Raw genomic sequence first — 24,449 nt, 5'->3', positions numbered from 1 at the left:
ACTAATTAACAGAGTGCTAAAAGCTACTCCATTCTGTTGGTCTCGAGAAGACTTAGGGAAGCATATGGGGGTCCAAAGTATATTACTTACATGTTACTGTGATTTCCGGTAGCTTTCTTTTTTTCCAAACTATGGCATTCTCAGGGATCTCTAAGAAAGAAAAATAATAATCAGATGACTCGAAGATCGTATAAAATTGATAGTTAGAATTTTTATCCACTTTCGCAAAATAAATAAGATAAATATTAAAGTATTTCTTCAGAGATAAAGAAAGGAGGAGACTTACCTTCTTTTTCAGCGATCATGAACGTATAGTTTAGACCGATAGCTATCACCATTGCTATAAAGATAGAAAACACATAAGATTCAGCATTGTAATGATCCCGTTATATCGCACACAAAGACGCAGGACTCGACAATGATATTTTCATTATTCTCGACGAACCCTACTCACCAAATTCGGAAGAGCAGTACCGTTCTGCTAATGTGAGAGGGACTTCATCGGGACAAAGAGGACACGTAGTGGCTTCGCCAATGCATCTTCCATCATCACGGACGACGTATTTTTGCGAGTCGCAGCTGCTTAACTCTCTCCGGATCCAGTCTTCTGTATCCAAGTTAAAGGGAAATATGACGGCTTGGTCGCTGAGTTGGAGCCCCGTGTAGAGTTTGGTGTAATGAACCGGAGATGAATCTTCCAGAGGAAAGAGAGCTGACTCGAGTGCTAAGATGCCGATTGGAGCTGTGAAAAATATTTTGCAAAGTTAGGACGTGTATGATAATGAGTAGATTTTTATTTTTCATAACTTGTATTCATTCTATGCTCGGTAGAACATTTTGCAGTTTCCTATCAGAAGTAAAGATTTTTTACAACGCCGTGCATTTTAACCAATGATACCAGTTTAATATGTTAATGTGATATTTTATTATAGTGGTATAGTGTTACTTCGACCATGGAAATTTGCATGTCATATTGCTGTTGATATTCAGTGTTTTATTTATTAAGTCATCAGATATGTGTTGGATTTTCTTAAGATGAAACTAACCTAAAATATTAGTGAAACCATTTCTGACATTTAGAGTAACTTATAGTGATGCTACCTTCAGTTTGGAACTGTTTCGTTTTATTAATACTGAGTGACTTTTAAGGAAACTGTGTGGTATTAATTTCCCTGGAGTCGCCTTAAAAGTCATGAATTTTTGAGTGTGAATTCACTTACATTGCAGCATTCCTTGACATTGGCAAGACGGTTGTTGGGACACCTTGATAAAGTTCGCAATCTCGGCCTCCGCACTTCTGTATGTCCGCAGTAGACGCAAGGAACCACACTGACCAAAGTAACCTGAGACAAAGAAACTGTTATTACACCTACAGTTACTACCGTTATACAGACCACATTTCTAATGTTTATTAAGCCAAGTGTAGTGCTATTTATATGCTCGTATCATTCCTGTATGCCTCGGGGATGTATGGAGAGCTTGGGAAAAACAGCGCGAATGAGCACGTGCGCTTTGACAGGAAATATGGGAAGAAATGTTCAGAAAACATAGTAAATTCGAAATAGAATTCAGATTCGTCATGAAGGAGGAAAAACATACCTTGCTGTTCTGCTGAAACGTGCTCCGTTTTCAGCACTGCAAAACAGAAAATAAAAATAAAATGACGAAAAGATCTCTCTTTCGTTAGTGTAATCAGATGTATTTCTAAAACAAACTTTCACTTACCTACGTCAAAGTCACAAATGACTCCTTCATATTGATCAAGAGACGTTATGCAATGAGGACATCCGATTCCAACTGGTGGGCAATCTTCCAGACCAAACGATGCTCCTCTCTGATCACTTGTTACCATTTCTTCTGTCTGGACGGTAATTTTGAAATCAGATGGTGAATAATGTATTGGTGCTCCTGCAATTGGAAGAGGAGGATGATATTTTGGAGCCTCTGATGGTATCGGTGGATAATATACTTGGGATTCGATAGTTACAGGGGGATAATATATTGGAGGTTCTGTAATCGAATACATTGGAAGTTCCGTGGAAGGTGGTGAATAATATATCGGAGATTTTGTACTTGGAGGGAAATAATATATTGGCGGTTCTGCAGTTGTAGTAAGTGGAGGAGGTGGATAATATATAGGAGGTTCTGTAGTTGAAGGAAATGGAGGAGGATAATATATTTCATGTTCTGTGGAAGGTGATGGATAATATACCGGAACTTTTGTACTTGGAGGTGGATAATATATTGGGGATTCTGTAATTGGATACAGTGGAGGAGGAGGATATATTGGAGGTTCTGTGGGAGGATGTGGATAATATATTGGGTGTTCTGTACTTGAAGCTGTGGGATAATACATTTCAGGCTCTCTGGGACGTGGTGGTTGATATATTGGAGGTTCTGTAGTTGGAAGAGGAGATGGTGGATGATATATCGGAGGTTCCGGAGTTGGAGGGGGAACATAAATCGGAGGTTCTGTAATTGGAGTGGGTGGAGGAGGATAATATATTGGAGGTTCTAGAGTTGTAGGAGAATAATAAATTGGAGGTTCTCTGGGAGGTGCGGAATAATGTGTTGGAGGTTTTGTCGTTGGAGGTGGAAAATATATTGGGGCTTCTGTAGTTGGAGGAAGTGGAGGATAATATATCGGAAGCTCAGTGAGAAGTAGTGGATGATATACTGGAGCTTTTGTAGTTGGAAGGGGATAATATATTGTGGCTTCTGGAGTTGGTGGAAGCATAGCAGGATAGTGTTTGGGAGGATCTGTGCGCGGTGGATAATATACAGAGACTTCAGGAGCTGGAGAAGATGGTGGTTGATAGTATATTGGAGGTTCTGTAGTAAGCGGTGGATAATATATTGGCGCTTCTGTAACTGACGGTGGATAATATTTTTTGGTTTCTGAGAGTGGGGGTGGATAATATATTGGAGCTCTTGTAGCTGAGGATGGGTAATATTTTGGAGCTTTTGTAGTCGGAGATGGGTAATATACTGTATCTTCTGCGGTCGGAAGAGGCGATGACAGGTAGGTAGGAAAAGTAGGATAATATACAGGTTCTCCGTGAGAATGTTCCGGCAGATATCCTGGTGAATGGGGATATATTGAAGATTTGGTTATGAGAGGAGGATAGTGAATCAAAGGTCTTGTGGTAATCGTAGAAAGATGTTTTGGGGGCTTCATTGGAGAAGGAAGGTGTTGCATAGGAGGACTGCTTGCTGGATGTGGATAATCAAAAGAAGCATCCGGTGTTTCTGAGGAAGGGAAGTGTGGAGGGCGAGGAAAGGGGTAGTGTGAGTGGTAAGGATCTGGCAAGTTTACATCTGGAGGAGAATATGATGGGTGCGTATGATGGGAAGGAATAGATGGTGGATATGACTCTGGTGGGGAATATGGGGGATAAGACGCTGTTCTGTTAGGGCGTTGGGGATAGTGTGGAGGAGGAAAATATGGATAGTAGGGATAAGATAACTCAGGAAAATGTTGATTAATAGGGAACGTAGAGCTGAGTTGAGCGATATCTTCACAGTAGACAGCCAGGTTGAGTAGGTGCTCTTCATTATATCTGTTGTAAGGTAGAACATAAACACTGTTGGAAAGAGCCACTTTAGACAGCTTCACTCCTTCTCCGAGCCATGAAGATTCGCTACTGATTATGTACAACTGGGTGGAAGCTGAAAATTGCAAACAAACATTTATTACTTGATGCATTTTAATCTAGCACAATGCATTGTAGTGAGGATCGAAGCATAGATTTCGATAAAACAATCCTTGGTTTATTTTTAATTGCATTTTTTATTATATTTCTATCTCTGATTAGTAACAAATGTTAACTAAAAAATTAAAATGCCCCTCTGTACCAGATGAGGTAGGGAGGCATTTTAATCCTTACTATGTAGGTCAGTCGGTATAGACGAAGCCTTTTGGTCGGAAAGACCTGGGTTCGATACCCATCAGTGACGTGAGGAACCTTTATCTGGTCTCTTTCGATTAAAGGTCAGTTAACCCGTCTCATACGATGTTGGAGGGTTTTTATCCCAGTAACTTGGGTTTTTCATTCCTCAAAACAGACAAACCTGTCCCGTCCGCACGCACACGCACGCACGCACGCACGCACGCACGCACACACACACACACACACACACACACACACACACACACACACACACACACACACACACACACACACACACACACACACACACACACACACACACACACACACACACACACACACACACACACACACACGTTGAGTTAGTCAGTGTTTTATGTGGAGACTGCAGAATTTTCCTCCTGGAAACCCAGGTCAGGTTTTTCATCCCCAAAAAACTGCCAGAAGAATTAACGTGTGGCGTTACAGCCACACGTCTACTCTTGAAACAATTTCCTTAAAGGTCAGAGAAAACAGCACGACTCTTTCCCGAAGCCAGTATAATAAAAGAAGGTATCATGAACTTAATGGTTAAGATTACACACTTACTTAGGTAAGTGTGTAATCTTAACACACACACACACACACACACACACACACACACACACACACACACACACACACACACACACACACACACACACACACACACACACACACACACACACACACACACACACACACACACACACACACACACACACACACACACACACACACGTTGAGTTAGTCAGTGTTTTATGTGGAGACTGCAGAATTTTCCTCCTGGAAACCCAGGTCAGGTTTTTCATCCCCAAAAAACTGCCAGAAGAATTAACGTGTGGCGTTACAGCCACACGTCTACTCTTGAAACAATTTCCTTAAAGGTCAGAGAAAACAGCACGACTCTTTCCCGAAGCCAGTATAATAAAAGAAGGTATCATGAACTAATGGTGATTACTATTCATTACCTAGATTACACACTTACTTAGGTAAGTGTGTAATCTTAAATTATCTCAAGAACGGAATAACCCTAAAGGCAACTGTTTCTTCTAGTATAAACTTACCTTTCATTAGCACATCACAATAGCAGCCTGCTTTCATTGAATACCGCAACAATCTCCGGAATATATCTTCATTGGCACCGTAAAATGTCTTCGTAAGACCAAGTTTTCCACAGATTCTTCCGTAGTGATCTGAAATTGTCAAGAGACATAGTTTTACTCATTGTCCTCACTGTCTTTATTTACAGTGTGATTAATTGTCACATTGATGTATAGCATTAAAAATGAAGACAAATAAAAATTGTGGATTTTATAAATCTAAAATCTGAATTTTAAATATTGTATTTCAACTAAATGTGAGGTTTAATATATATATATATATATATATATTCCTCGAGTTATACTGTTATAACATACTGTTGCTTTTATCGCTTAATATTACAAAAATTATACAATACAAGTTTAATTTTAAAGATTCATTACTGCTATCTATAACAACCTAAGTATTATATAAAAATTTTAAATTTCTGAATTACTTCTTGTTCGCCACTAAACCTTCGAACAAATATTTAGCAGACTGCTAATTCGACTGAAATGTTCTGAAAAGAAGTTTCGAGTTATTGCTTTCTTAACGTCTACTTAATTAAAATAAAACTCGAAAATTATTATTGCCAAACGACAATGAATTACCATGCGCCCTCTAAGAAATGATTCTAACTAAGCCTGTTTTAACTAATGTTTCTGTAAAATCTACAATGGAAAGTAAATAATAATAAAATATTAATAAACAAATATTAATATCATTTTACTAATGAGCAATTAATAAACTTAAAACTCCATAAACGTCTTTCAAACTTATTGATAGCATGGAGGGAGGCAACATAAAATTAGGCGGGAAAGTATATTCTATTTATGCATTGCTTGGAAAGAAGTCAACGGACACCATAGTGTGAGGAACAAACAAACAAACATGACGCCCACCTTAATAAAATGTAGGACCACCTTTTGTTGCGATACTGCAGCAATCCTACAGGCATTCCTTCTACCAGCGTACAATAGCGATCAATGGGAATTTTTTACCATTCTTCCTGTAGGCATGCAATGACGTTCTGGAGTTTCTCCAGTTCATCCCACACATGTTCAAATACGGTTGAGATCAGGCTTCTATAGAAGCTAGTCAATTTTGTTAATGTTCCTGTCCAAAAACCACGCAGTTATAGCAGCAGAGTGATGACAAGGGGGGGGTGACATTGTCTTGCTGAAAGAAACAATGGTTAGTTCCGTAAAAACGTCAAAAAGTAGGAAGCATTGCACTGTCCAGAATGTTCAGATACCTTTCGGAGTTCAATATTCGTGGCTCCACAAACAGAGATCCGAGGCCAAAATAGTAAAAACAGGACCATATCATCACACGGCCACCGAATTTCATAGTTGGAATTACGTACTTTGACAAGAGACGTTCAGCGGACATCCGCCACACACACACACACCCGTGCGTCTACTTGGTAGAGGGATTACGGTGATTCTTCGCTCCATAACACAGCTTTCAAAGATTCCATGTCCAACAGTATAACGCTCTTTACACCACTGAACACGACACTGTTGGTTCGGGTAATGTGAGGATTGCATACTGCGGTCCTACCATGGAAACCCATGTTGTGAACCTCGGTTCTGAATATTTTTGTGCAGATTCGTGTTCCAGTCCATGCACCCAATGGTCACATTCGCTGAGTGTGATGGGTTGTGGTTGACTACTTGCGCTTCATCTCAGTATGGTATCATGATTGTTGACTTGGGATGGTCCAATTTGTTAACAGTTTGCCGAAAATATAGGCCTGCAACATATCATTCTATCACAATGCCTCTTTCAAATTCTGTCAGTTCCCTTCTTGCAGCGATTTCACCCAGACACAGTACATCGTATTCCTGCAAATTATACCCACTACAAACAAGTGACTCGTTACATGGCACAATGCACCTTACCCATTGGGGGGGGGGGTGTCAGTTGACTTCTTTCCAAGCAGTGAACACTGAAGGCGTTTAGAATCCGAGTATAATGGCATCACTAATAATAAATATATGAAAAAGTTTTAATTACCTTGAGTCGGAGTTTCGAGCACCAACACACGTAGAACTGAAAATACGAAAACTGCATTATATCTTAGAAATTAGTCACATGTATACTAATTAAAAAAAAAAAAACTTTTTAAATGACTCTTATTTAATACCTGAAATTTAATTTAGTACTGTTAGCTTACACTGTTGATGCTTCTAATTAGTCTATTAATTTATTTCTAGTTGTTTGAGTCACCATTTAGTGTCTGTCTTTCGTTATCTTTCCAGTGGGCTGTACGGTCAGTTTGGTAATGGCTATACTATGTATAACATCAATCGGTCAAATAGTCAAGGAGAGATTTACCTGATTTATTCCAAGTGCATTTTCTATTTTTTATTTTGGTTTGCAAATTCTGAAAACGGTCATTGGAAGCATTAATTTATTCGAAGATGATTTCTCCCCTACCACCGAATAAAATAATCGGCACCATCAATTTTATATTAATCATAATAATTATATTAATTATTATTATATTATACTAATGCTGTATACAGATTGAAATTATACATGATATAATAATTATTAAATGCGATTGATAAGAATAATTTAAAAATAGCGATATTATTAATCTTATACAATAATATCAATATAAAAATAATATTATTTTTACTTAAATTAAGGGGATATTAAATCCCACATAGGAGGGAGGTCACTACCCATGTTGATGTGTTCTCTCTATGTTCCACTAATTAAATGCAAGACGTGCGTCAGAATTAATGTCACACAGAGTGAGATACATTTATATAGTCGTATATAGCATACAATCTGCAGTAGTCCACGGACTGAGAAAAACGCTTTTGTAACCATAATTTTAGGATAAGCCGGTAAGTCTTATGCCTAAATCTACATTTGATTGGTTCTTGCAGGGATGAAAAACTCTGCAAGCCCCTATGGCACCATATAACAGTAGAGGACACAAATAACATGATCATACATATCGCTTGTTTCAATTTAATACAGAGGATGTCCTAATACATTTATACTTATTCATTTATGCAATGCAAGAATCTTTAAAAAACTTACTCAGTCGACGGCCACACACTGCAGATACCAGTTCATTATCCATAGAGGCAAGGCATCGAGGACATGTATTGGCAAGAGGTGGGCAGCGATCTCTTCGAGATGGATACGCCCACGGAGGAGGAGACAAGTATGGATAACCAGAGGCCTGAATTGAGGAAGCTTGTAGAGGATGCATTGGTGGTCTGTAAGGCATATATGGAGGTGGATGTGGTGGTGGTGGTGGTGGAGAGGTTTGAAGGTGACCATTTGGTTTTTGATAGTATGGAGGGGCTTGAGGTGGAGTCTGGAGATGACTACTTGGCGGGTGGTAGTATGGAGGTGAATACGGTGGAGGTGTTTGGAGGTAGCTACTAGGTGGGTGATAGTATGGAGGTTCATGAGGTGGAGATGTTTGAAGATGACCATTTGGTTTTTGATAGTATGGAGGGGCTTGAGGTGGAGTCTGGAGATGACTACTTGGCGGGTGGTAGTATGGAGGTGAATACGGTGGAGGTGTTTGGAGGTAGCTACTCGGTGGGTGATAGTATGGAGGTTCATGAGGTGGAGATGTTTGAAGATGACCACTTGGTGGTTGATAATATGGAGGTGCTTGAGGTGGAAATTGGAGGTAGCTGCTTGACAAGTGATGGTTTGGAGGAGGGGTTTGGAGGTGACTATTCGATGATTGATGGTATGTAGGCTCATGAGCTGGAGATGTTTGGTCGCCTGGAGGTCGGTAATATGGAGGCAGATGAGGTGGGTGTACTGGAGCAGGATGTTCATATACATGAAAGGGAAGCAGTGGCGGAGGTGGTGTGTGTATCGATGGGTAAGTTTCTGTTTCCATTGTTGTATCCATAGCAGAATAATTGTGTTGGCTTTTGTGTTGTGAGAAGTCAAGATATGGATTGACAGTTGAATCTGGAAGTGGGATTACTGGCGGTATGTGATCAGGTGAAATATGTTGAGATTCGGGAAAATGAAATGGTAAATGGTCAGCATTGAACAAAGGAGAGATTGGCTGCTTTTCTGTTGGAACATGGGTTACTTCGTATTGTGGAAGAGGAGATGGTATTATTGGTCTTACATGGATTGAGGGCGACTCTGCAGCATGGAATTTTTGTGATTGAATTAATAGTTCGTTTTGAGGGATGTTTGCAGTCGTAGTTAACAGCAAATATTCGGTTTTCGGAGTCACTTTTACATAAGCTGCTGGAGATTTGTGAGTGGTCAATAATAACTCATGGTAGTCCTCAGTTTCAGTTGTGTCATAACTCGGCGGAAGTGTGGGTATTTGTGTAGACGAGGAAGAATAATATTCAGTTGTAGGTGGTGTAGAAGTGGGATAGACTGGAGGCTTTGGGTGCTGGCTTATTTCGTATGGCAGTGTTATAGGTGGCTGTTCAGAAGAGGCATCTTCCAGACAGGAGAATGGCAAGTACATGATCCCTAACGGTAAGTTAATGATGGACACATCGCTGTTCAGGAGAATTACAGATTCCTTCTTATTGAGGGATGCCTCTGTGTGTGAGAAAAAAAGGGCGTGGCCAACCGCTGAAAGAGAAAAGAAAGAGATATAAGTGATTACACAGTCATAAACCCCTTAAGTAGATCCTCTGAGTTCTGAGAAAGCCAAAATGGAATCCGATCTCTCGAAAAGATTTGCTTGTTTTTATTTAAGAAAAATGTGAAGTACACAGAGAAAACATCACTTACGATACTCCAGGAACTGGCAAGGGCAGCTGTCAGGCAAATGATAATTGTAGTCACCCTTCTGATAGTCCGATGCCTTATCAAATTTGGAAAAGAGAATGTTCCGTACTCTAAGGGTTCCTCTCTGACACGATTTATTGGGCATATCTGTGGTAAAGATTATTATTTTTATTATAATATAATATAATATAATATGATATATAATATAATATAATATAATAATTATTATATAAAGTTCACGAAAAAGAAAATTTTAATTGATTTTATCTGCTTAGAAGTTTCTATCCCAAAAGAAATATAAATGCAACATCGAAGACCGAGTCCAGTATTTTTGCTACAGTTGGTTCTGTGAACTCATGGAAATGATAACAGTTAAACTTGAAGAAAAAAAAAAGCTTTAAACCTTTATAAATAAACTATAGCTTTTAGTTAAAAGTCCGTGTTTCCTAATTAAAAGACGGACCCGATAATTTTATTGAACTTGGATAATTTATATCTCATTCAAAGGGGAGAATGGTATTTATTATATTATTATACAGTTTATTAGAACGTATTCAAGACGATTACAAATACAAACAAAAGAAAAAGTACACGAAACAGAAACTTACCAAGTTTTACCAAGCACTGACTTTAATATATAAGCCGCGAGTGGTGCTACAATCGTCAAGGCAAGATGACATTTCAAGTACCAAATGGGCAATGTTTTTAGTGATTCAGGAAACGAAATCTATGATCAAGAATAGCGACTCTACAGAAAGATGAAACTACCTAAAACCGACTTAGAAGTTTCAGCAAGGATAAGGCTCCGACTCATTTCCATGTGCCCATGTAACCATTCACGAACGTATATATACTCATAGGCTTGGACAAGACGATCTGATTCATTTTCCTTAGCCATCTAGATGTCCAACTTTTCTTGTCGAGATACGTGAAAGACCAGGTATTCCAAATCCCGACACAACAGTTCTAGCTTGGCAAGCGAATATAAATTACAGTTACTAATGTTGATGAATCAACTGTAACGTACATAGAAGGATCCGATAATCGGTTGCACATTTGCAGAGGTAGTGGTTTAATTTATTAATTATATTACTTAATTATATTAATTAATTAATTATTTATTTAATTAATTTTTATATTTATTATTAAACATAAAATATGTATTTCTATATATATATATATAGAAATTTTGTAATAAATATTACGAATAAAAATAAATATCGAGAAAAACAAACAAGCACAGGCGCATCATGCATTTTTTTAGTTCTATCTTGTAGAAACCGATGTTTTGTCCATTCTTTATTACTAGTCATATGATGAGTTACCCCATTCTATTAGGTTAATTTTCTATTTGCTTTGTCCTTAATTAAGAACTATTCTAATAAAAAAAAACAAATGAATTCCTTCCGAATACGCAATCTTTTAGCACACGAGTAATCCATTGGTGGCTTTCGCGAATAAAGCGACTTATCATAAATATGTAACAGTCACTTTCTAGTATATGCAGAAAGGGGGATCTTACCTCTCCTGATTCGTTGTACAGACTCATATTTTTCGTCGTTATCATCATCAAAAGGTTCATTCTGAACTTCTTCTATCATAGATTCAGAATATCGACTTCCAGCTAAATAAATAATCGAAAAAATAAATTAAATTATTGGAATAACTGAAAAAATTATCAATGGAAATATTTCTTAAGAATTGGCAGATATAATAATGGTAAATGCCAATTCTTTTTAGTGAATTCAGTACATTTGACTGCTGTTCTCTCATGTGACACTCAAAACTCATGACAATTGTTTGAATGATTTACAGTTATCAAAAGGATGAAGTTACGGAATAATTATTTAAAATTTTCATTGATTACTGTACACATCTACAATTACAAATCACCTGTCACACATCTAGACTTCAATTCCTAACCCTCCTTTTTACTCGCACGATGCCCTTTTTATATTATTATTATTATTATTAAGAGAGCCCTCCAGGAAGTCAGGAACTCATCGGGGGAGGCTACCATACTTATTCCCGAATTCATTCACACTGCTTGCACTCACAACATCCAATGGCAATCCATTCGAATGACGCACCACCCTCTGAGAGAAAAATGTAGCCCTCACACGCTTTTTTGGTAGCCTTAGTTCTCAGCTTCCAAGGATGTCCTCTTGTCCTTTCCCCACCTTCCATAAAATAAAAATTCCATCTATTGAAATCCTGTATGACCCTTTCAGAAGTTTGCAAGTCTCAATCGCATCACCTCTCTTTCTCATGTTTGCTAGTGGCTTGAGTCTGCAAATTCTCAATCTGTTCTCATAATCAGTATTCCACAATCCAGATATCATTTATAACAGTCTCTTCACTGTATCAGACTCACGAACGGAAACCAGGAGACCAGATCAGACAGTAGTCCAAATGAGGTCTTATCAAGGCCTTATAAAGAGGCAAAATTACATTCTTATCTTCACAAATGAACCTTCATTTCAGCATTGCAAATGTTAGATCTTGAATGGAGAACTTTTGAAAGGAAATTATTCATTCAGGATTTAACATGTTAAATCTAACAACTTAAGGAGATACCTGCACTCCAACAGAAAATAAAGAAAATTGTTTGCTATATGTGAGAATTTATTTTCCTTATATGTAGTTTACTGAGATTTATTGCTGTCTAACCGGAAATCAAGATAGAGAATTTGTATAAGAAAATTATTAGTTTCATTATGGTATCTAGTATGCTGTAAATCACTAGACAAGTTGTAAGTAGCAGTCCAGAGGTCGCATGTGAGCCATACAAGTTGAGCGTAGGGCCGGAGCCATGGCCCATGCAGAAACTGACGTTAGCACGCTTTAAACACTCCAAGAGCAAAAAGAGAGTAAGGGATCAACTTTGGGGCATGAACGAAGAGGGTCGTGCGGAAAATACGCAGCGAAAAAGAGGGTGCACGAAGTTGGAATATAAGGCGATGCGCGCCATTTTACAAAACTGTTTTTGGCTTTTCTTCTCGCGGATGCTTTGACTAGTGGTTCGAGAGAGACGTGCGTCGGTGCAGCAATGTTGGACAGCGGGCCTTTTCCTGCTGCTTTTCTCAAGCATCATAAGTAGCGGACCTTCGGACCACTACTTATGATGCTTGAGAGATTCCGGAGCTAATCGTGAGATATCGGCCTCTGCAGAATCGAGCCCTCGCTGAATGTCCCATCAGAAGGAATGGAGAAAGTTTCCTTAGACGCGGTAACAGACACGTGCATGTCCGGCAGCAGTTCAAGGACAGCGTAGCCCCAACGCCAGGTGAAGAGACAGCCTAATCGGAAGCTCCTATACGTGAAAGTGACCTGATATCCGGAAAAGTGTCGGTAAAGTAGAGAATTTTATTATATGTTTCAGTGGTGTTAGAGGAAAGAAAATCGTGTGTAATAGAAGAATGTGGACAATTTACTAGAGAACTTGAGTGAGAATTATAATTTGGAGTAGCTAGCTTCCGTTAAACAAAATTGTCTGGAAGCGATTACACATATGAGTGTGACTGAATTTGATAAGTGAAGCTGATATTGCAAAAAGCATTTAATTAGTCACCAGAACGGATAATGTGTAACTAATGAGTAACTTGTGGAAAACAACTATAGTTTGTGTAGTAATGTGTTCTGTTTACCTTATCTAGTTTTGTTTAGCATTTTCCTGAACTAACTTAGTATGATTTGAATTAACTTAGTAATGTACTGATTTTCTTAGCATGAATTTATTTGGTATAAGATTGAGATCATTGAACATACGATTCATCATAGTTGTAAATGTCTTGAAATCCCAATAAATATGTTTTATTACTTATGCCTGAATTATGTCTGATTACGAGATCAAATTACCACTTATAAAAATTGAACCTAGGCGGGAGGGAATAGAAAGTGTCTAGAGATAGATTACAGGTCACGACTGCTAACTGAAATCTATATGGCCGTAACAAAGTGTTTATTAATGTGTATATGCCTAAAGTTCTAGGAAAGTCTCCCTGAGTAAGAGTCCCTTCTATTATAGGATACTGACTGACGCAGCTTTAAAATATAAATTTGCCAGTATTCGAAAAGGAGACAAACCGTAGATAGAAATTTCTTAGGTCCGAATGCAGAATAGATCATAGCAATTACAGAGATAATGAAGGTTAGAAAATAGGAGAAAGCAACGACGTAACACAATTCTCTTTTGTGTTGTATTTGCATTCTTTGCTACATGGCTTCTGAACTTCAACTTGCTATCTACTAACAGTCCAAGATCCTTAGCCTGATCAGTTTCTTCTAGCATAATCTCACCAATATAATACGACATTGGTTATCTATTCGTGCTCAATTGCATGACTTTACATTTACTGACCTTACAATGACATCCACTTTCCCATGCCCACAATTCCAGCCTATTCAAATCAGTCTGCAAATGCTGCATATCAGATGTACTCCTGATTACTTACCTCGCAAACAGCTGTCTGTTTTTTGAATAACAATGGACCAAGAATCTTCGTGGCACGTCCTCTTATCCACCCTAATACTGTATAACCCAAACCCATTTTCTCCAATTTATTCAACAGTCTTCCACGCTGTATTTTGTCAAAAGCTTTAGCAAAATCCAAAAGTATCATGGTGTATTCATTCCTCTTGTCTAACTCAGTGGTCACATTATTATAGAATGTGAGCAAGTTGTTAAAACATGACCTTCCCTTAGTAAACCCATGCTGTTTTGCAAAATAGAGATTCTATCTCAACCCACTTCTGAATGCGAGCCCTAACCAACTTTTCCAAAACCTTCACCACCAGACTTATGTTAGACGTTTCTGATCTATTGATGGCATTTGGTTGGTAATCTGACTGTCATTGTCATGGTTTCCTAGCCACGGAATAACAGAATGAAAAACTGAACACGGAATGGTACAGAACTTAATGATCTTCACTGGATATAGAGACATCTTAGCATAATGGTACACCAGTTTTAAAAATGTAGCATGAGGAAGAGACAGTTCACAGTGCTGCATATTGTTAATGGAAGTAATTTTATCATTTGCAGTTAAATTTACATTAAATACTTCAGTCTAACAATTATTTACATTAAAGAGTGACATATTCTTTCTTTCTTTCTCTCTCTCTCTCTCTCTCTGTGTGTGTTATGTGTGTGTGTGTGTGTGTGTGTGTGTGTGTGTGTGTGTGTGTGTGTGTGTGTGTGTGTGTGTCATGCGATTTTTTGTCATCAACTAGTTTCAATGGTTGGTAGTAAAAGTAAAGATTTAAACGATTTAATTGTAATTTATATATTATATATAATTAAATTATAGATGGTTATAAGGGGTGCTTAATGGTCAAAGCTGTATAACTGAGAGGAGACCTCCACATAGCCTTTAAAGGAATGCGGAGAACCGACCAGAGCTTCTGACCTAATGTCCAATCCTCACCTTCTCGTGGTGCACCCTGTTGGGTATCTACTTGGATACTGAACGAACGAGGATGGGCTGGCAATTTGGGATTTAGCCGACCAAATTGTATTCTTATTGGTTAAACCAAAATAAAAATAAAATAAAAAATAAAAATAAAAAAATAAAAATAAAAAATGGTTATAAAATTTTCATTTCAATTTGTACTGTATACGCTATGTCATCATCATCATTGTTAATTCAGCTATGAATAGGGAAATATATAAAAAAATATGCATGTAACAACAATAACGCACGAAGATAAAGTCTACCGAATGAAGAATATCCAAATTCTGTGCCATCTGGTAAATGCCAGATGGTGCAAAATGATAATTTTTTAAAAGGACCCTGTCCATATATTGTTTAAATTGCTCTCCTCTTCCTCTGTTAGTTGCTAAGTAGACAACAAGAACACTGAACACAGGTGAGGGTGAATGTCCAAGCAGAGTTCCAACCATCCCTCTCTGAACTGTTTCCACTAAAGGTCTCCGCTGGCCCACTTCAAGATTGTGATTACGTCATCATTATCCAATATTCATCGAAGGCCTGTTGTCTCATGGCTACTGATAACGTTCGCTATACGTTTAGCAATTAAATTGAAAGGCAATTAAAAGACGTCTATATAGTATAGTAAAGAGGGATAAAATTTGTAGCCTTTATGGGTCAAACAGACGTTTTCACAAAACAAAGTATAATTGAAGACGAAACACTGTTACTAACTACATTTCGCCATTCAAGACTGGAAAAATACTGAGGCAACTCGCCACACAGGAGAAAATGTCTGAATGCTATCAGAAAAAAATTTTTTCAAGAAAATAAAATCTTCAAAAATAAAATTTTGCTTAAAGTCTTAAAGAAATGTGAGAAAATAAATACGACGTACCTTCGATGACTAGTTTCACTTCCACTTCTTGTGTTTCCGTAATAATTCCTGGGAAAGAAAGAACGGTGAATATCCGAATATAATACAATGCATTAGTTGTTTCAAGTCATGCATAAAAACAATTTAAAAGTTTTAGAGAACTTACTTGATACTCTTAGGTTCGGCACGTACCATGGAGGTTTTGACCCTGATGCTGAGAAAAGAAATGAGAACATCATTAAGTGTTTTATAAGGAGGCTATCGAAATAATAAATTGTTCACAGATTATACTGAAAGTACTTGGTTTACGGTTAATGATGTAAAAATGTCAGCTAGATTCTTAAAAGCTTGCAAACCAAACTACTACAAAGCAGGGCATATTACACGTATGCTAAGTGGCTTACCTACTGGCAGCAACGCAGTTGGTCTTTCAATGATTACAGCTGAAAAAAAAATAAATTATCAGCATTGGCTAGAAAATATTTTCTGATCTGTGTCATTAATGTTGAAAATGGACACGTTTTTACTTACCAAAATGCGATTGACATAAAATCTCGAGAAGATTTTCTGGGGGTTCCGTCAGACACACCGGACACGAATCCTCCACATGTGGAGGACAATCGTGTAAATCCACTTGCTGGGGATCACCAGTTGGTATCGGTGGAAGGACAATTTCTGGAATCAAAGACAAAAGTTCCTGTGGAGGAGGATTAGAAGGATCGGGACATGAAGGAAGATCGGTTATGCCCATTGGCAGAGGGAAGCTAGAAAAGCCGTCCATCAACTGTAATCCGGGTATGGAATCTACAGGGACTTCAGTGTTGCTTAGTAAGATTCCGTAACTGGCTCCTAAAGGATATAATACACAATCAAAAGATTGCATAAGAAGAAATGTGCAAATCATCGCAGAATTACGTACAACAGTTGTTTATAACTTTATCTCATTGCGACCATTTTAAATGCTTAATTAATAGGTAATTAGTTATTATATAATTAAATTTATTTCATTGTGTAATCTCACAGTTTATTTATTCATTATTGTGTTATAAATACATCGCCATGTTACATTTTCTGATTTTTTTGATTACTGAAACCATACAATTGCTTTAGATTTGTTGAAGTGTCAACAAAAGTGGAGATTATTGAATATCTTTACCATTGTTCATCATGTCACAGTCACATGTCGTTGGAAAATAGCAGAGTAATTCTTTAGGGATGTACTTGGGTTTCTTCTTGGGGGAGACGTCATAAAGAGCCTTCATTTTGTACATGAAACACGTGGGATCCTCCGTCACTGCAACGAAGAATAAAAATGGGTTCTACATTAATATTAAGATAGTTTAAATAAGCGATTTTAAGTTTAATTTTATATAATTTGAATTTTAATTCTTTACTTGTATTATTGTCCTCATATTATTCTTTCTAAAATGATTAACATTTTAGACTAAGACTAAGGGGGGAAAATGCACACTTGTCAGTGAACGATTTACCCTTGCTTTCCCCCAAAAAATATTAATTAAAATTAAATTTTTCATACTCCGATTTTCAATGGCATTTCATGGAAAACATGAAGATTTTCCGATGACCAAATTCTGTTATTTTGGCTATTGGCATATTCACTTACTTGGAACCACTCTCTGTCACTGAAGAAAACATTGTTCAGCTAATGAACTCCATTTGCTAAACAAATAATCGAAATCACCTACAGTACACAAAACGTTTTTCCTTATTCAGTGACTTCAATTCCTGAAACATGGTATGGGCAAAGGTTTAATTGTATAGTGGCTATAAGTACTGCCATATGACATACTTGTCTGCGCAGAGAGTTTTCTAAGACACTGAATGTGAACGCTGCAACACGTTCTGTAACGCAGTCAGTTTAATCTCAGTCAAAATGGAAGGTCTTCCTTGCTACTAGATCGGTAGACTAGATCAGTCGCAAACTTTGTCTGGAACTGATCTAGTCTACCCAAAGCGTTTGATTGATCTCATAATTGTCGAATTTTGAGGAACGACAGAGTCGGGTTACTTGTGAGGAAACTGCTCCACAACATTTGCGTAAGAACGACAACAAAAATAAAATTTCAAAACAACAACTCGTTTCTCCTTGGAAAGTACCATTTCGCTTTTTTCATAAGCAAAACTACGTAATGGACGTGGCCAATAGTCCTAGAGTGCCATCTAAAGGCGAAACGAATAATTAGAATTGAAACACTTCAATGCGGCTCAGCTTCAACTTTGATGTTCGCGACTTTTGGATAACATTGTATGCAGATAGGGAAAATCTTTATTTCATATTTTGTCAGAATCGGAGAGTTGTTTTACTTGAATGATGGTAGCGTCGTAAAATATGGATTCCAAGTAATGCTGTTTTTTTGTCGGACATATGGGGTCACTTCGTTGATGTTTAATTGCTGTAAATAGTTGGATAGCTTCTTTGAAGTTGCACCAAGTGCACCGATAACTATTGGAATAACTTTAGTGTGTTTAAGCCACAGCCGGCCAACTTCGATTGCCAGATTTCGATACTTAGTAATTTTTTCCAGTTCTTCATTGTTAATGTTGTTATCACTGGGTGCTACGATATCGATAACTCAAACCTGTCAATGTTCGGTAATTGTAATGTCAGGTCTATTGTGTTCCAAATGCCGATCAGTTTATATTCAAAAGTCCCAGAGAATTTTCGCTGTTTCGTATTCCACTACTGTCTTAATTTTATGCTGCCACCAGATCAGAAGTAGGAAAGCCATATTTTTTGCATACATGCCAATGAGTTATTTTGGCCACTTGATCATGGCGGTATCTTGCTGCAGGCACTGATTAGATTATTATTATTATTATTATTATTATTATTATTATTATTATTATTATTATATCGGCCTGAAGCAGATGAATAATTTTTTTACTCCTGCTGAACTCGAAACTTTAAGTAAAAATTTAAAGTATAAAAATTAAACTTTAGAGGAAAAGTGCTCCAATGTCTCCCTGATTTGAATATATAAGAATTTGATATAGAAGTTTTTCTTCCAAGAAGCTACTTGGAAGGCAAAGATCAAACAGGCAGGTTACCGTGGCAATGTAGCATATGCAAAAGTAAAACATAATCGACCCATAATACAATGGAAACACAAAATAAGCAGCTAAAAGTCTGTGTATAACATATTGGGAACAAGGGAGCTAAATTTTGATTCTGAGGCAGGAAAAATATGACTAAAAATTATCATTAAGAAACTTGTCCAGAACTTGATAAAGAGACGTTTAAAAAAAAAATCGTCGTTATGAAGATTTCATCATACATGAGCACTGAGGAGGCTTACGAGACTATTCTGAACATTAAAAATACATTATAATAATTTAATAAGTTATCTCAAACTAAACTTGATAAAGAAAATGAACTTCGTAAGGAACTGAATATTTTTAAAATTAGAAACAGAGCAACCAAAAAGCTTAACATAAACCTACTGACAGATCGCATAGACAATAGAAGCGGAATCCTACAAGAAAAAGTATGAAAAATAAATGGTATTAAAAAGTAAAATATAAACTAAGGTATCGAAGCAGTCTACATCGAGTGGCCACTTTATTAGGAACAGCATTTAACAAAGTGGGGCCTCCTTTTGACTTAAGAATGGCCCGTATTCTCTCTGACCAAGTATTTAAAATGTTCTTCTGGGATGCTTGTCCACGCGTTCACAATACAATTGTCCAATTTGGCAGATTGGATGATGGCATTGCTGCTGCACTCTGCTCATTCCACCTCATCCCAGTGAGATGCTCTGTTGGGTTAAGGTGTGGGGACTGAGATGGCCACCGAAGTAAAGGAAACTCGCTGTCACGTTCCTCGACCCACTTTAACACGTTGTGACATGGCGCATTATCTCTCTCTCTGGAAGTCCCCATTTTCACAATGGTAAACGGCAGTTATGAATGGATGAACGCGATCAGTGACGAAGTTAAGATTAGCTGTGACATTCAGATGAGTGCACTCGATATCCGAGAGCCTGATGTGTGCCAAGAAAACACTACCAACACCATTACAGCCTCGCCACCAGCCTGAGCTGTTGTTACCTGGAGAAAGGGTTGTTGTTGTTGTTGTTGTGTGTACATGTTGCTGCTGCAATATTCTGGTTCTGTGATCGCCATTATACAGTACAAACCAAGACTCGTCAGACGAGGCGACATTCCAGTCGTCAGCTGTCCAGTGTTGGTGATCACACGTGCACACTGAAGCCATATCTTTATCTTCTTAGCTGACAACATTGGGATTCGGGATGGGATACCTGTACCCCATCCGTGGCAGTGTGTGAACAACTGTGCGCTCCGACATGCTGTTCTGACAGCCACTGATGTACTGAGCTGCGATTTGACTAACTGCGGCTCTCCTGTCACGTTTCACAATCCTTGCCATTCTTCCTTGACATTGTAAATCTTTGAGCTGGTTCCGTTGGCTTGAAGTTGTCTGATTATTACACCATTTCTGGTACACTCTAAGCACAATAGAATAGACGTTTGTGAGATACTGACACCTGCATGTCTGGCATGCCACGCTCAAAGTTGCCATGCCATTACCTGTTTCGATACATTAAAAAAAAAGAAACTATTAAAACGACAGATGCCTATCTACCTGCTTTATATAGCAGTCTGCAGCCACACTTAACGTCTTCAGGAATGGTTTAAGTGGAGAGAAGTTCCTAATAAAGCGACCATTCATCTATAATAACATAGTGATGATATCTGCCCGTGTCTTTCCCACTGTAGGGTGAAGGCGACTCTCCCATTGCAGAATGGTTGACTTCTTCCATGGCGATTCACTCCATATTGGGAGACGGTATATAGGTATGAATGAACGTCAAAGATAACCATAAACATCCGTTTCCTAGGCGAGATTCGAACCCACAGCCTCTTGGACGGAGAGCGGATACGCTAACCACTCAGCCAACCAGGCTGGCGTCTACAGAGTAACAAAACGTAATTGAAGAAATTCAAAAAGAAAAAAAAATCGTTCTTTGCCAATGATTATAATGCAGTGTATTTAACGAGCACGCAATGATAACGGCTAGTAAAATTGAAATTCTGGCTAAAGGTCAGAAAATTAAAAAAAAAAAAAAAGATTAAAGAGAGTGAGAAAGGCTGATATTTTTCTCCAAACGCCTTACTTCAGATATCTCTATTTTCAATCTCAGAAATTAAAAAAAAAGAAAAAAGAAAAATGAAAACCTATATGAGTGCTCATGGTACAAGGACATAACACTGTTCATAAGGAAAGGAAATAACAAAGTATCCCCACTTATTAAATGATTACTACGTTACCCACAACAACAACAACAAAAACAAAAACAAACAAAGCAAAAAAAAATACCCAAATAGAATCGTGATTACGATCATGTTATCTTAGGCCACACATTATGCAATAAGATTACCTTGATTACCTTGATGGACCTGTGGTTTCAGTCCGGATTTCTCCATGACTGCAGGTAGTAAAGAGTTCAGCTATTCCTGCCTTGGGCCTTTCTTCTCCATTTTCTTCCAACTTTCTTAATCATTAGATCTTCCCACCTTAAGGCTGGTCTTCCAGGTTTCCTTTTGGTATCTCTCAGATACCAGTTTGTAACTCTGACTGTCCATCTGTTGTCTCTCATTCTGGAGAGATGTCCTGCCCATCTTCTTTTGCTGTTGTAGATTGTTTTTATTATATCTGTGAGTCCTGACTTCTTCCCGATTTCTGTGTGTCTTACGTGGTCTATTTTGTTTATATTGCACATTCTTCTTTCTATTGCACGATGAGTTGTTATTAAGCTTTGTTCTTCTTATAAAGTTGTGTTCCATGTTTCACTGATATAAGTTAATGCTGGTAAGATGTGACTATTGAAAAGTTGGGCTCTTATATCTATATCTATGTTTTGGTTGGTAATCGTTGATTTTAATTTGTTGAAGGCTATCCAAGCAGCTTTTTCTCCTTGCTATTTCATTTGATATATCATTATTTATTTTTATGGACTGGCCGAAGTAGATGTATTCTTCAACTTTTTCGATGGTGTGAGATTCTAGAGTGATTGTATGATCATTACAGTATTTGTTTTTCATCCATCTTGTTTTGTCCGGGTGTATTTCAAATCCAATTTTTGGCAGTTTTGGCTTATGTTATTCAGCATTGATTCTAAGAGTTTGTGTTAGTGAGATATTAATACCACATCATCGGCGAATAACAGGATATTTAATATTTCACCATCAATGTTTATTCCATCTTTCATGTCAATTTTTCGGATGATGCTGTCCAGAGTAGATGTGAAGAGATTAGGTGATAAGACATCACCCTGACGTACTCCTCTACTTAAGTTAATTTTAATCGGGTGATTGAAAAGGGTGATATTTGTTGTGCTTTCTTTGTAGATATCTTTTATGTGTTGGATGTATGCTTTTTCTAAGCCTTGTTCTATTAAAGCTTGGAATGCTGCGTTATGCTCAACAGTGTCAAATGCCTTTTTAAAATCTATAAAAAGAAGACAAAGTGGGATCTGGTATTCTCTGCATCTTTCTGTTAGCTGAGTAATAGTTTGAATGTGATCTAATGTTGAAAAGCCTTTTTTGAAACCAGCCTGTTCTTTGCAGCTATTTTCATTGATGGAGGTTTGTATTTGGTTTAGGATGATTCTGGCGAATATTTTATATGTGTGTGCTAATAGACAGATAGATCTGTAGTTACTGATGTCTTCATTATTACCTTTTTTATGCAGAATTATGGTCTTTGATGTTTTCCATTCAGTAGGTACTTTCCTTAATTGTATATATCGGGTAAACCTTTCTGCTAGAGCTTTAAAGAGTATTTTTCCACCCATTTTTAATTCATCAGATTTTATACCGTCAATTTTTATGGCCACCATTATTTCTTCAGGTAGGACAGATGGTATTTCCAGATTTTCCAAATTTTCGTCTGGTACTGGAGCTGTGATTACTTGTTTAGATGAGTAAAAAAGGTTCTCATAAAACGATTTTACTATTTTTTCCATTTCAACTCTGTTTGTGTGTCTGTTTCCTTGATTGTCTATGAAGGCTGACGGTAGTGGTTGCTTTAGATTTATTTCTTTTTCTACTTTTTTTAGGCTACTGCGGAGCCTAGCTGCTTTTGCCAATTTTGTTGTTCTATATATGTTATAGTCGTCTTTGATATTCTGCCTCAGGTGTTTACAAATAATTTTATATTATAGACGATCTTTTCCTGTATCTTTCAGTATTCTTCTTTTCTTCAATAGTTCCATTGTTCTTGCCGATAGGCGTTCCCTGGTCTTAGGAGGAAGTTCATACGAGGATCTTTCTTTGCAGTTCATTAATTTATTGTAAAGTTTGTTAAATCTTCGTCGATGTCATTTTTTAATTTCCAGTCGGTTTCTTCCACCTTTTTTCTAAATTCTTCTGGATTTATCTGTTTTGGGCGTTTTTTATGGTTGGACTGTGCTCGCGTTCTCCATTTTTTTTATGTATTTTGAGAGTGGCTCTTTTTGGACGGTGGTCTGAATGAATGTCGCAGTAAGTTTTCCCAATGACTTCGACATTTTTTATTATTCTTTTGCAATCTGTTTGGATGAAATCAATTTCATTTCTTGTCTCTCCATTTGGAGATTGCCAAGTCCATCTTTTTCCAGTTCTCTTTTTAAATAATCTATTCATAATGTACAGCCTTTCTGCTTCTACAAATTCTGCCAGGAGTTCACCTCGTTCATTTCTTTCCCCCTTTCCCCAAGGTCCAATGTATTTTTCTTCAATAAATCCTGTACCAATCTTTGCGTTGAAATCTCCACACACTATTGTGTATGTTGGTTTTTCAGTAATGTTTCTCGTACGTGTTCGTAGACATATGAACATAAACAGATAGAAATTTCTATGCAATAAGATTAACTAACAATAACTTTCCTGATAACTCTGATAATACATCTTTCTAATCCTTTTAGGGAATATTTTGTATATAACTATAATCCTGTAAACAAAAATAAATTTATTAAAAGTTGACTAATCTTTAGAATTGTCTAAACCTTAAAGAAATCTCACCGAAAGCATGCTGTTATTATTATTATTATTATTATTATTATTATTATTATTATTATTATTATTATTATTATTATTATTATTATTAAACATGGAATTTTATATACCTTCTATAGCGGTGGTGGTCGTTCTGTATGTCTGGGTCACTGCAAAGGGAAAAAAAATATTCGTGAGCTCATTTCGAAAAATATAATTCACATATGAATGTGTTTCAATCCTAACGAAATTAGAAATTTAATTGCCCATTCTGCTGATTTTTACAAAACGAAACAGCAGTTGATCATTCGACACGCAACGGTGCACAGCAAAATATCGATTTAATGTTAAAATATTGTCAATAAATGTAAAATGCCTGAAATA

The 24,449-nt window shown here is 37.3% G+C and overlaps 1 protein-coding gene across 1 annotated transcript in view; it reads right to left on the bottom strand.

Annotated features, from left to right (window-relative positions):
- LOC150099893 (uncharacterized) overlaps nt 1-24,449 on the bottom strand; it is a 203,005-nt gene that overhangs the window by 158,650 nt on the left and 19,906 nt on the right. The window contains exons 17-33 of the mRNA XM_090403168.1: nt 24,197-24,235; nt 17,206-17,343; nt 16,581-16,898; nt 16,454-16,492; nt 16,216-16,263; nt 16,071-16,118; nt 11,266-11,367; nt 9,747-9,890; nt 8,052-9,584; nt 7,011-7,046; nt 4,976-5,104; nt 1,726-3,669; nt 1,600-1,635; nt 1,221-1,343; nt 455-742; nt 287-340; nt 91-150 (exon numbers count right to left, since the gene is read on the bottom strand). Coding sequence (XP_090259294.1) covers nt 91-150; nt 287-340; nt 455-742; nt 1,221-1,343; nt 1,600-1,635; nt 1,726-3,669; nt 4,976-5,104; nt 7,011-7,046; nt 8,052-9,584; nt 9,747-9,890; nt 11,266-11,367; nt 16,071-16,118; nt 16,216-16,263; nt 16,454-16,492; nt 16,581-16,898; nt 17,206-17,343; nt 24,197-24,235 — 5,079 coding nt within the window. The remainder of the gene's footprint in view (nt 1-90; nt 151-286; nt 341-454; nt 743-1,220; nt 1,344-1,599; nt 1,636-1,725; nt 3,670-4,975; nt 5,105-7,010; nt 7,047-8,051; nt 9,585-9,746; nt 9,891-11,265; nt 11,368-16,070; nt 16,119-16,215; nt 16,264-16,453; nt 16,493-16,580; nt 16,899-17,205; nt 17,344-24,196; nt 24,236-24,449) is intronic.

The sequence above is a fragment of the Typopeltis vanoorti genome, chromosome 13 (assembly GCF_054136105.1).
Source record: "Typopeltis vanoorti isolate ZY-2024b chromosome 13, IOZ_Tvanoo_1.0, whole genome shotgun sequence".
Taxonomy (NCBI): Eukaryota; Metazoa; Arthropoda; class Arachnida; order Uropygi; family Thelyphonidae; genus Typopeltis; species Typopeltis vanoorti.
Note: the sequence above shows the minus strand (reverse complement) of the source record. Positions and strands in the feature narration are given on the sequence as shown.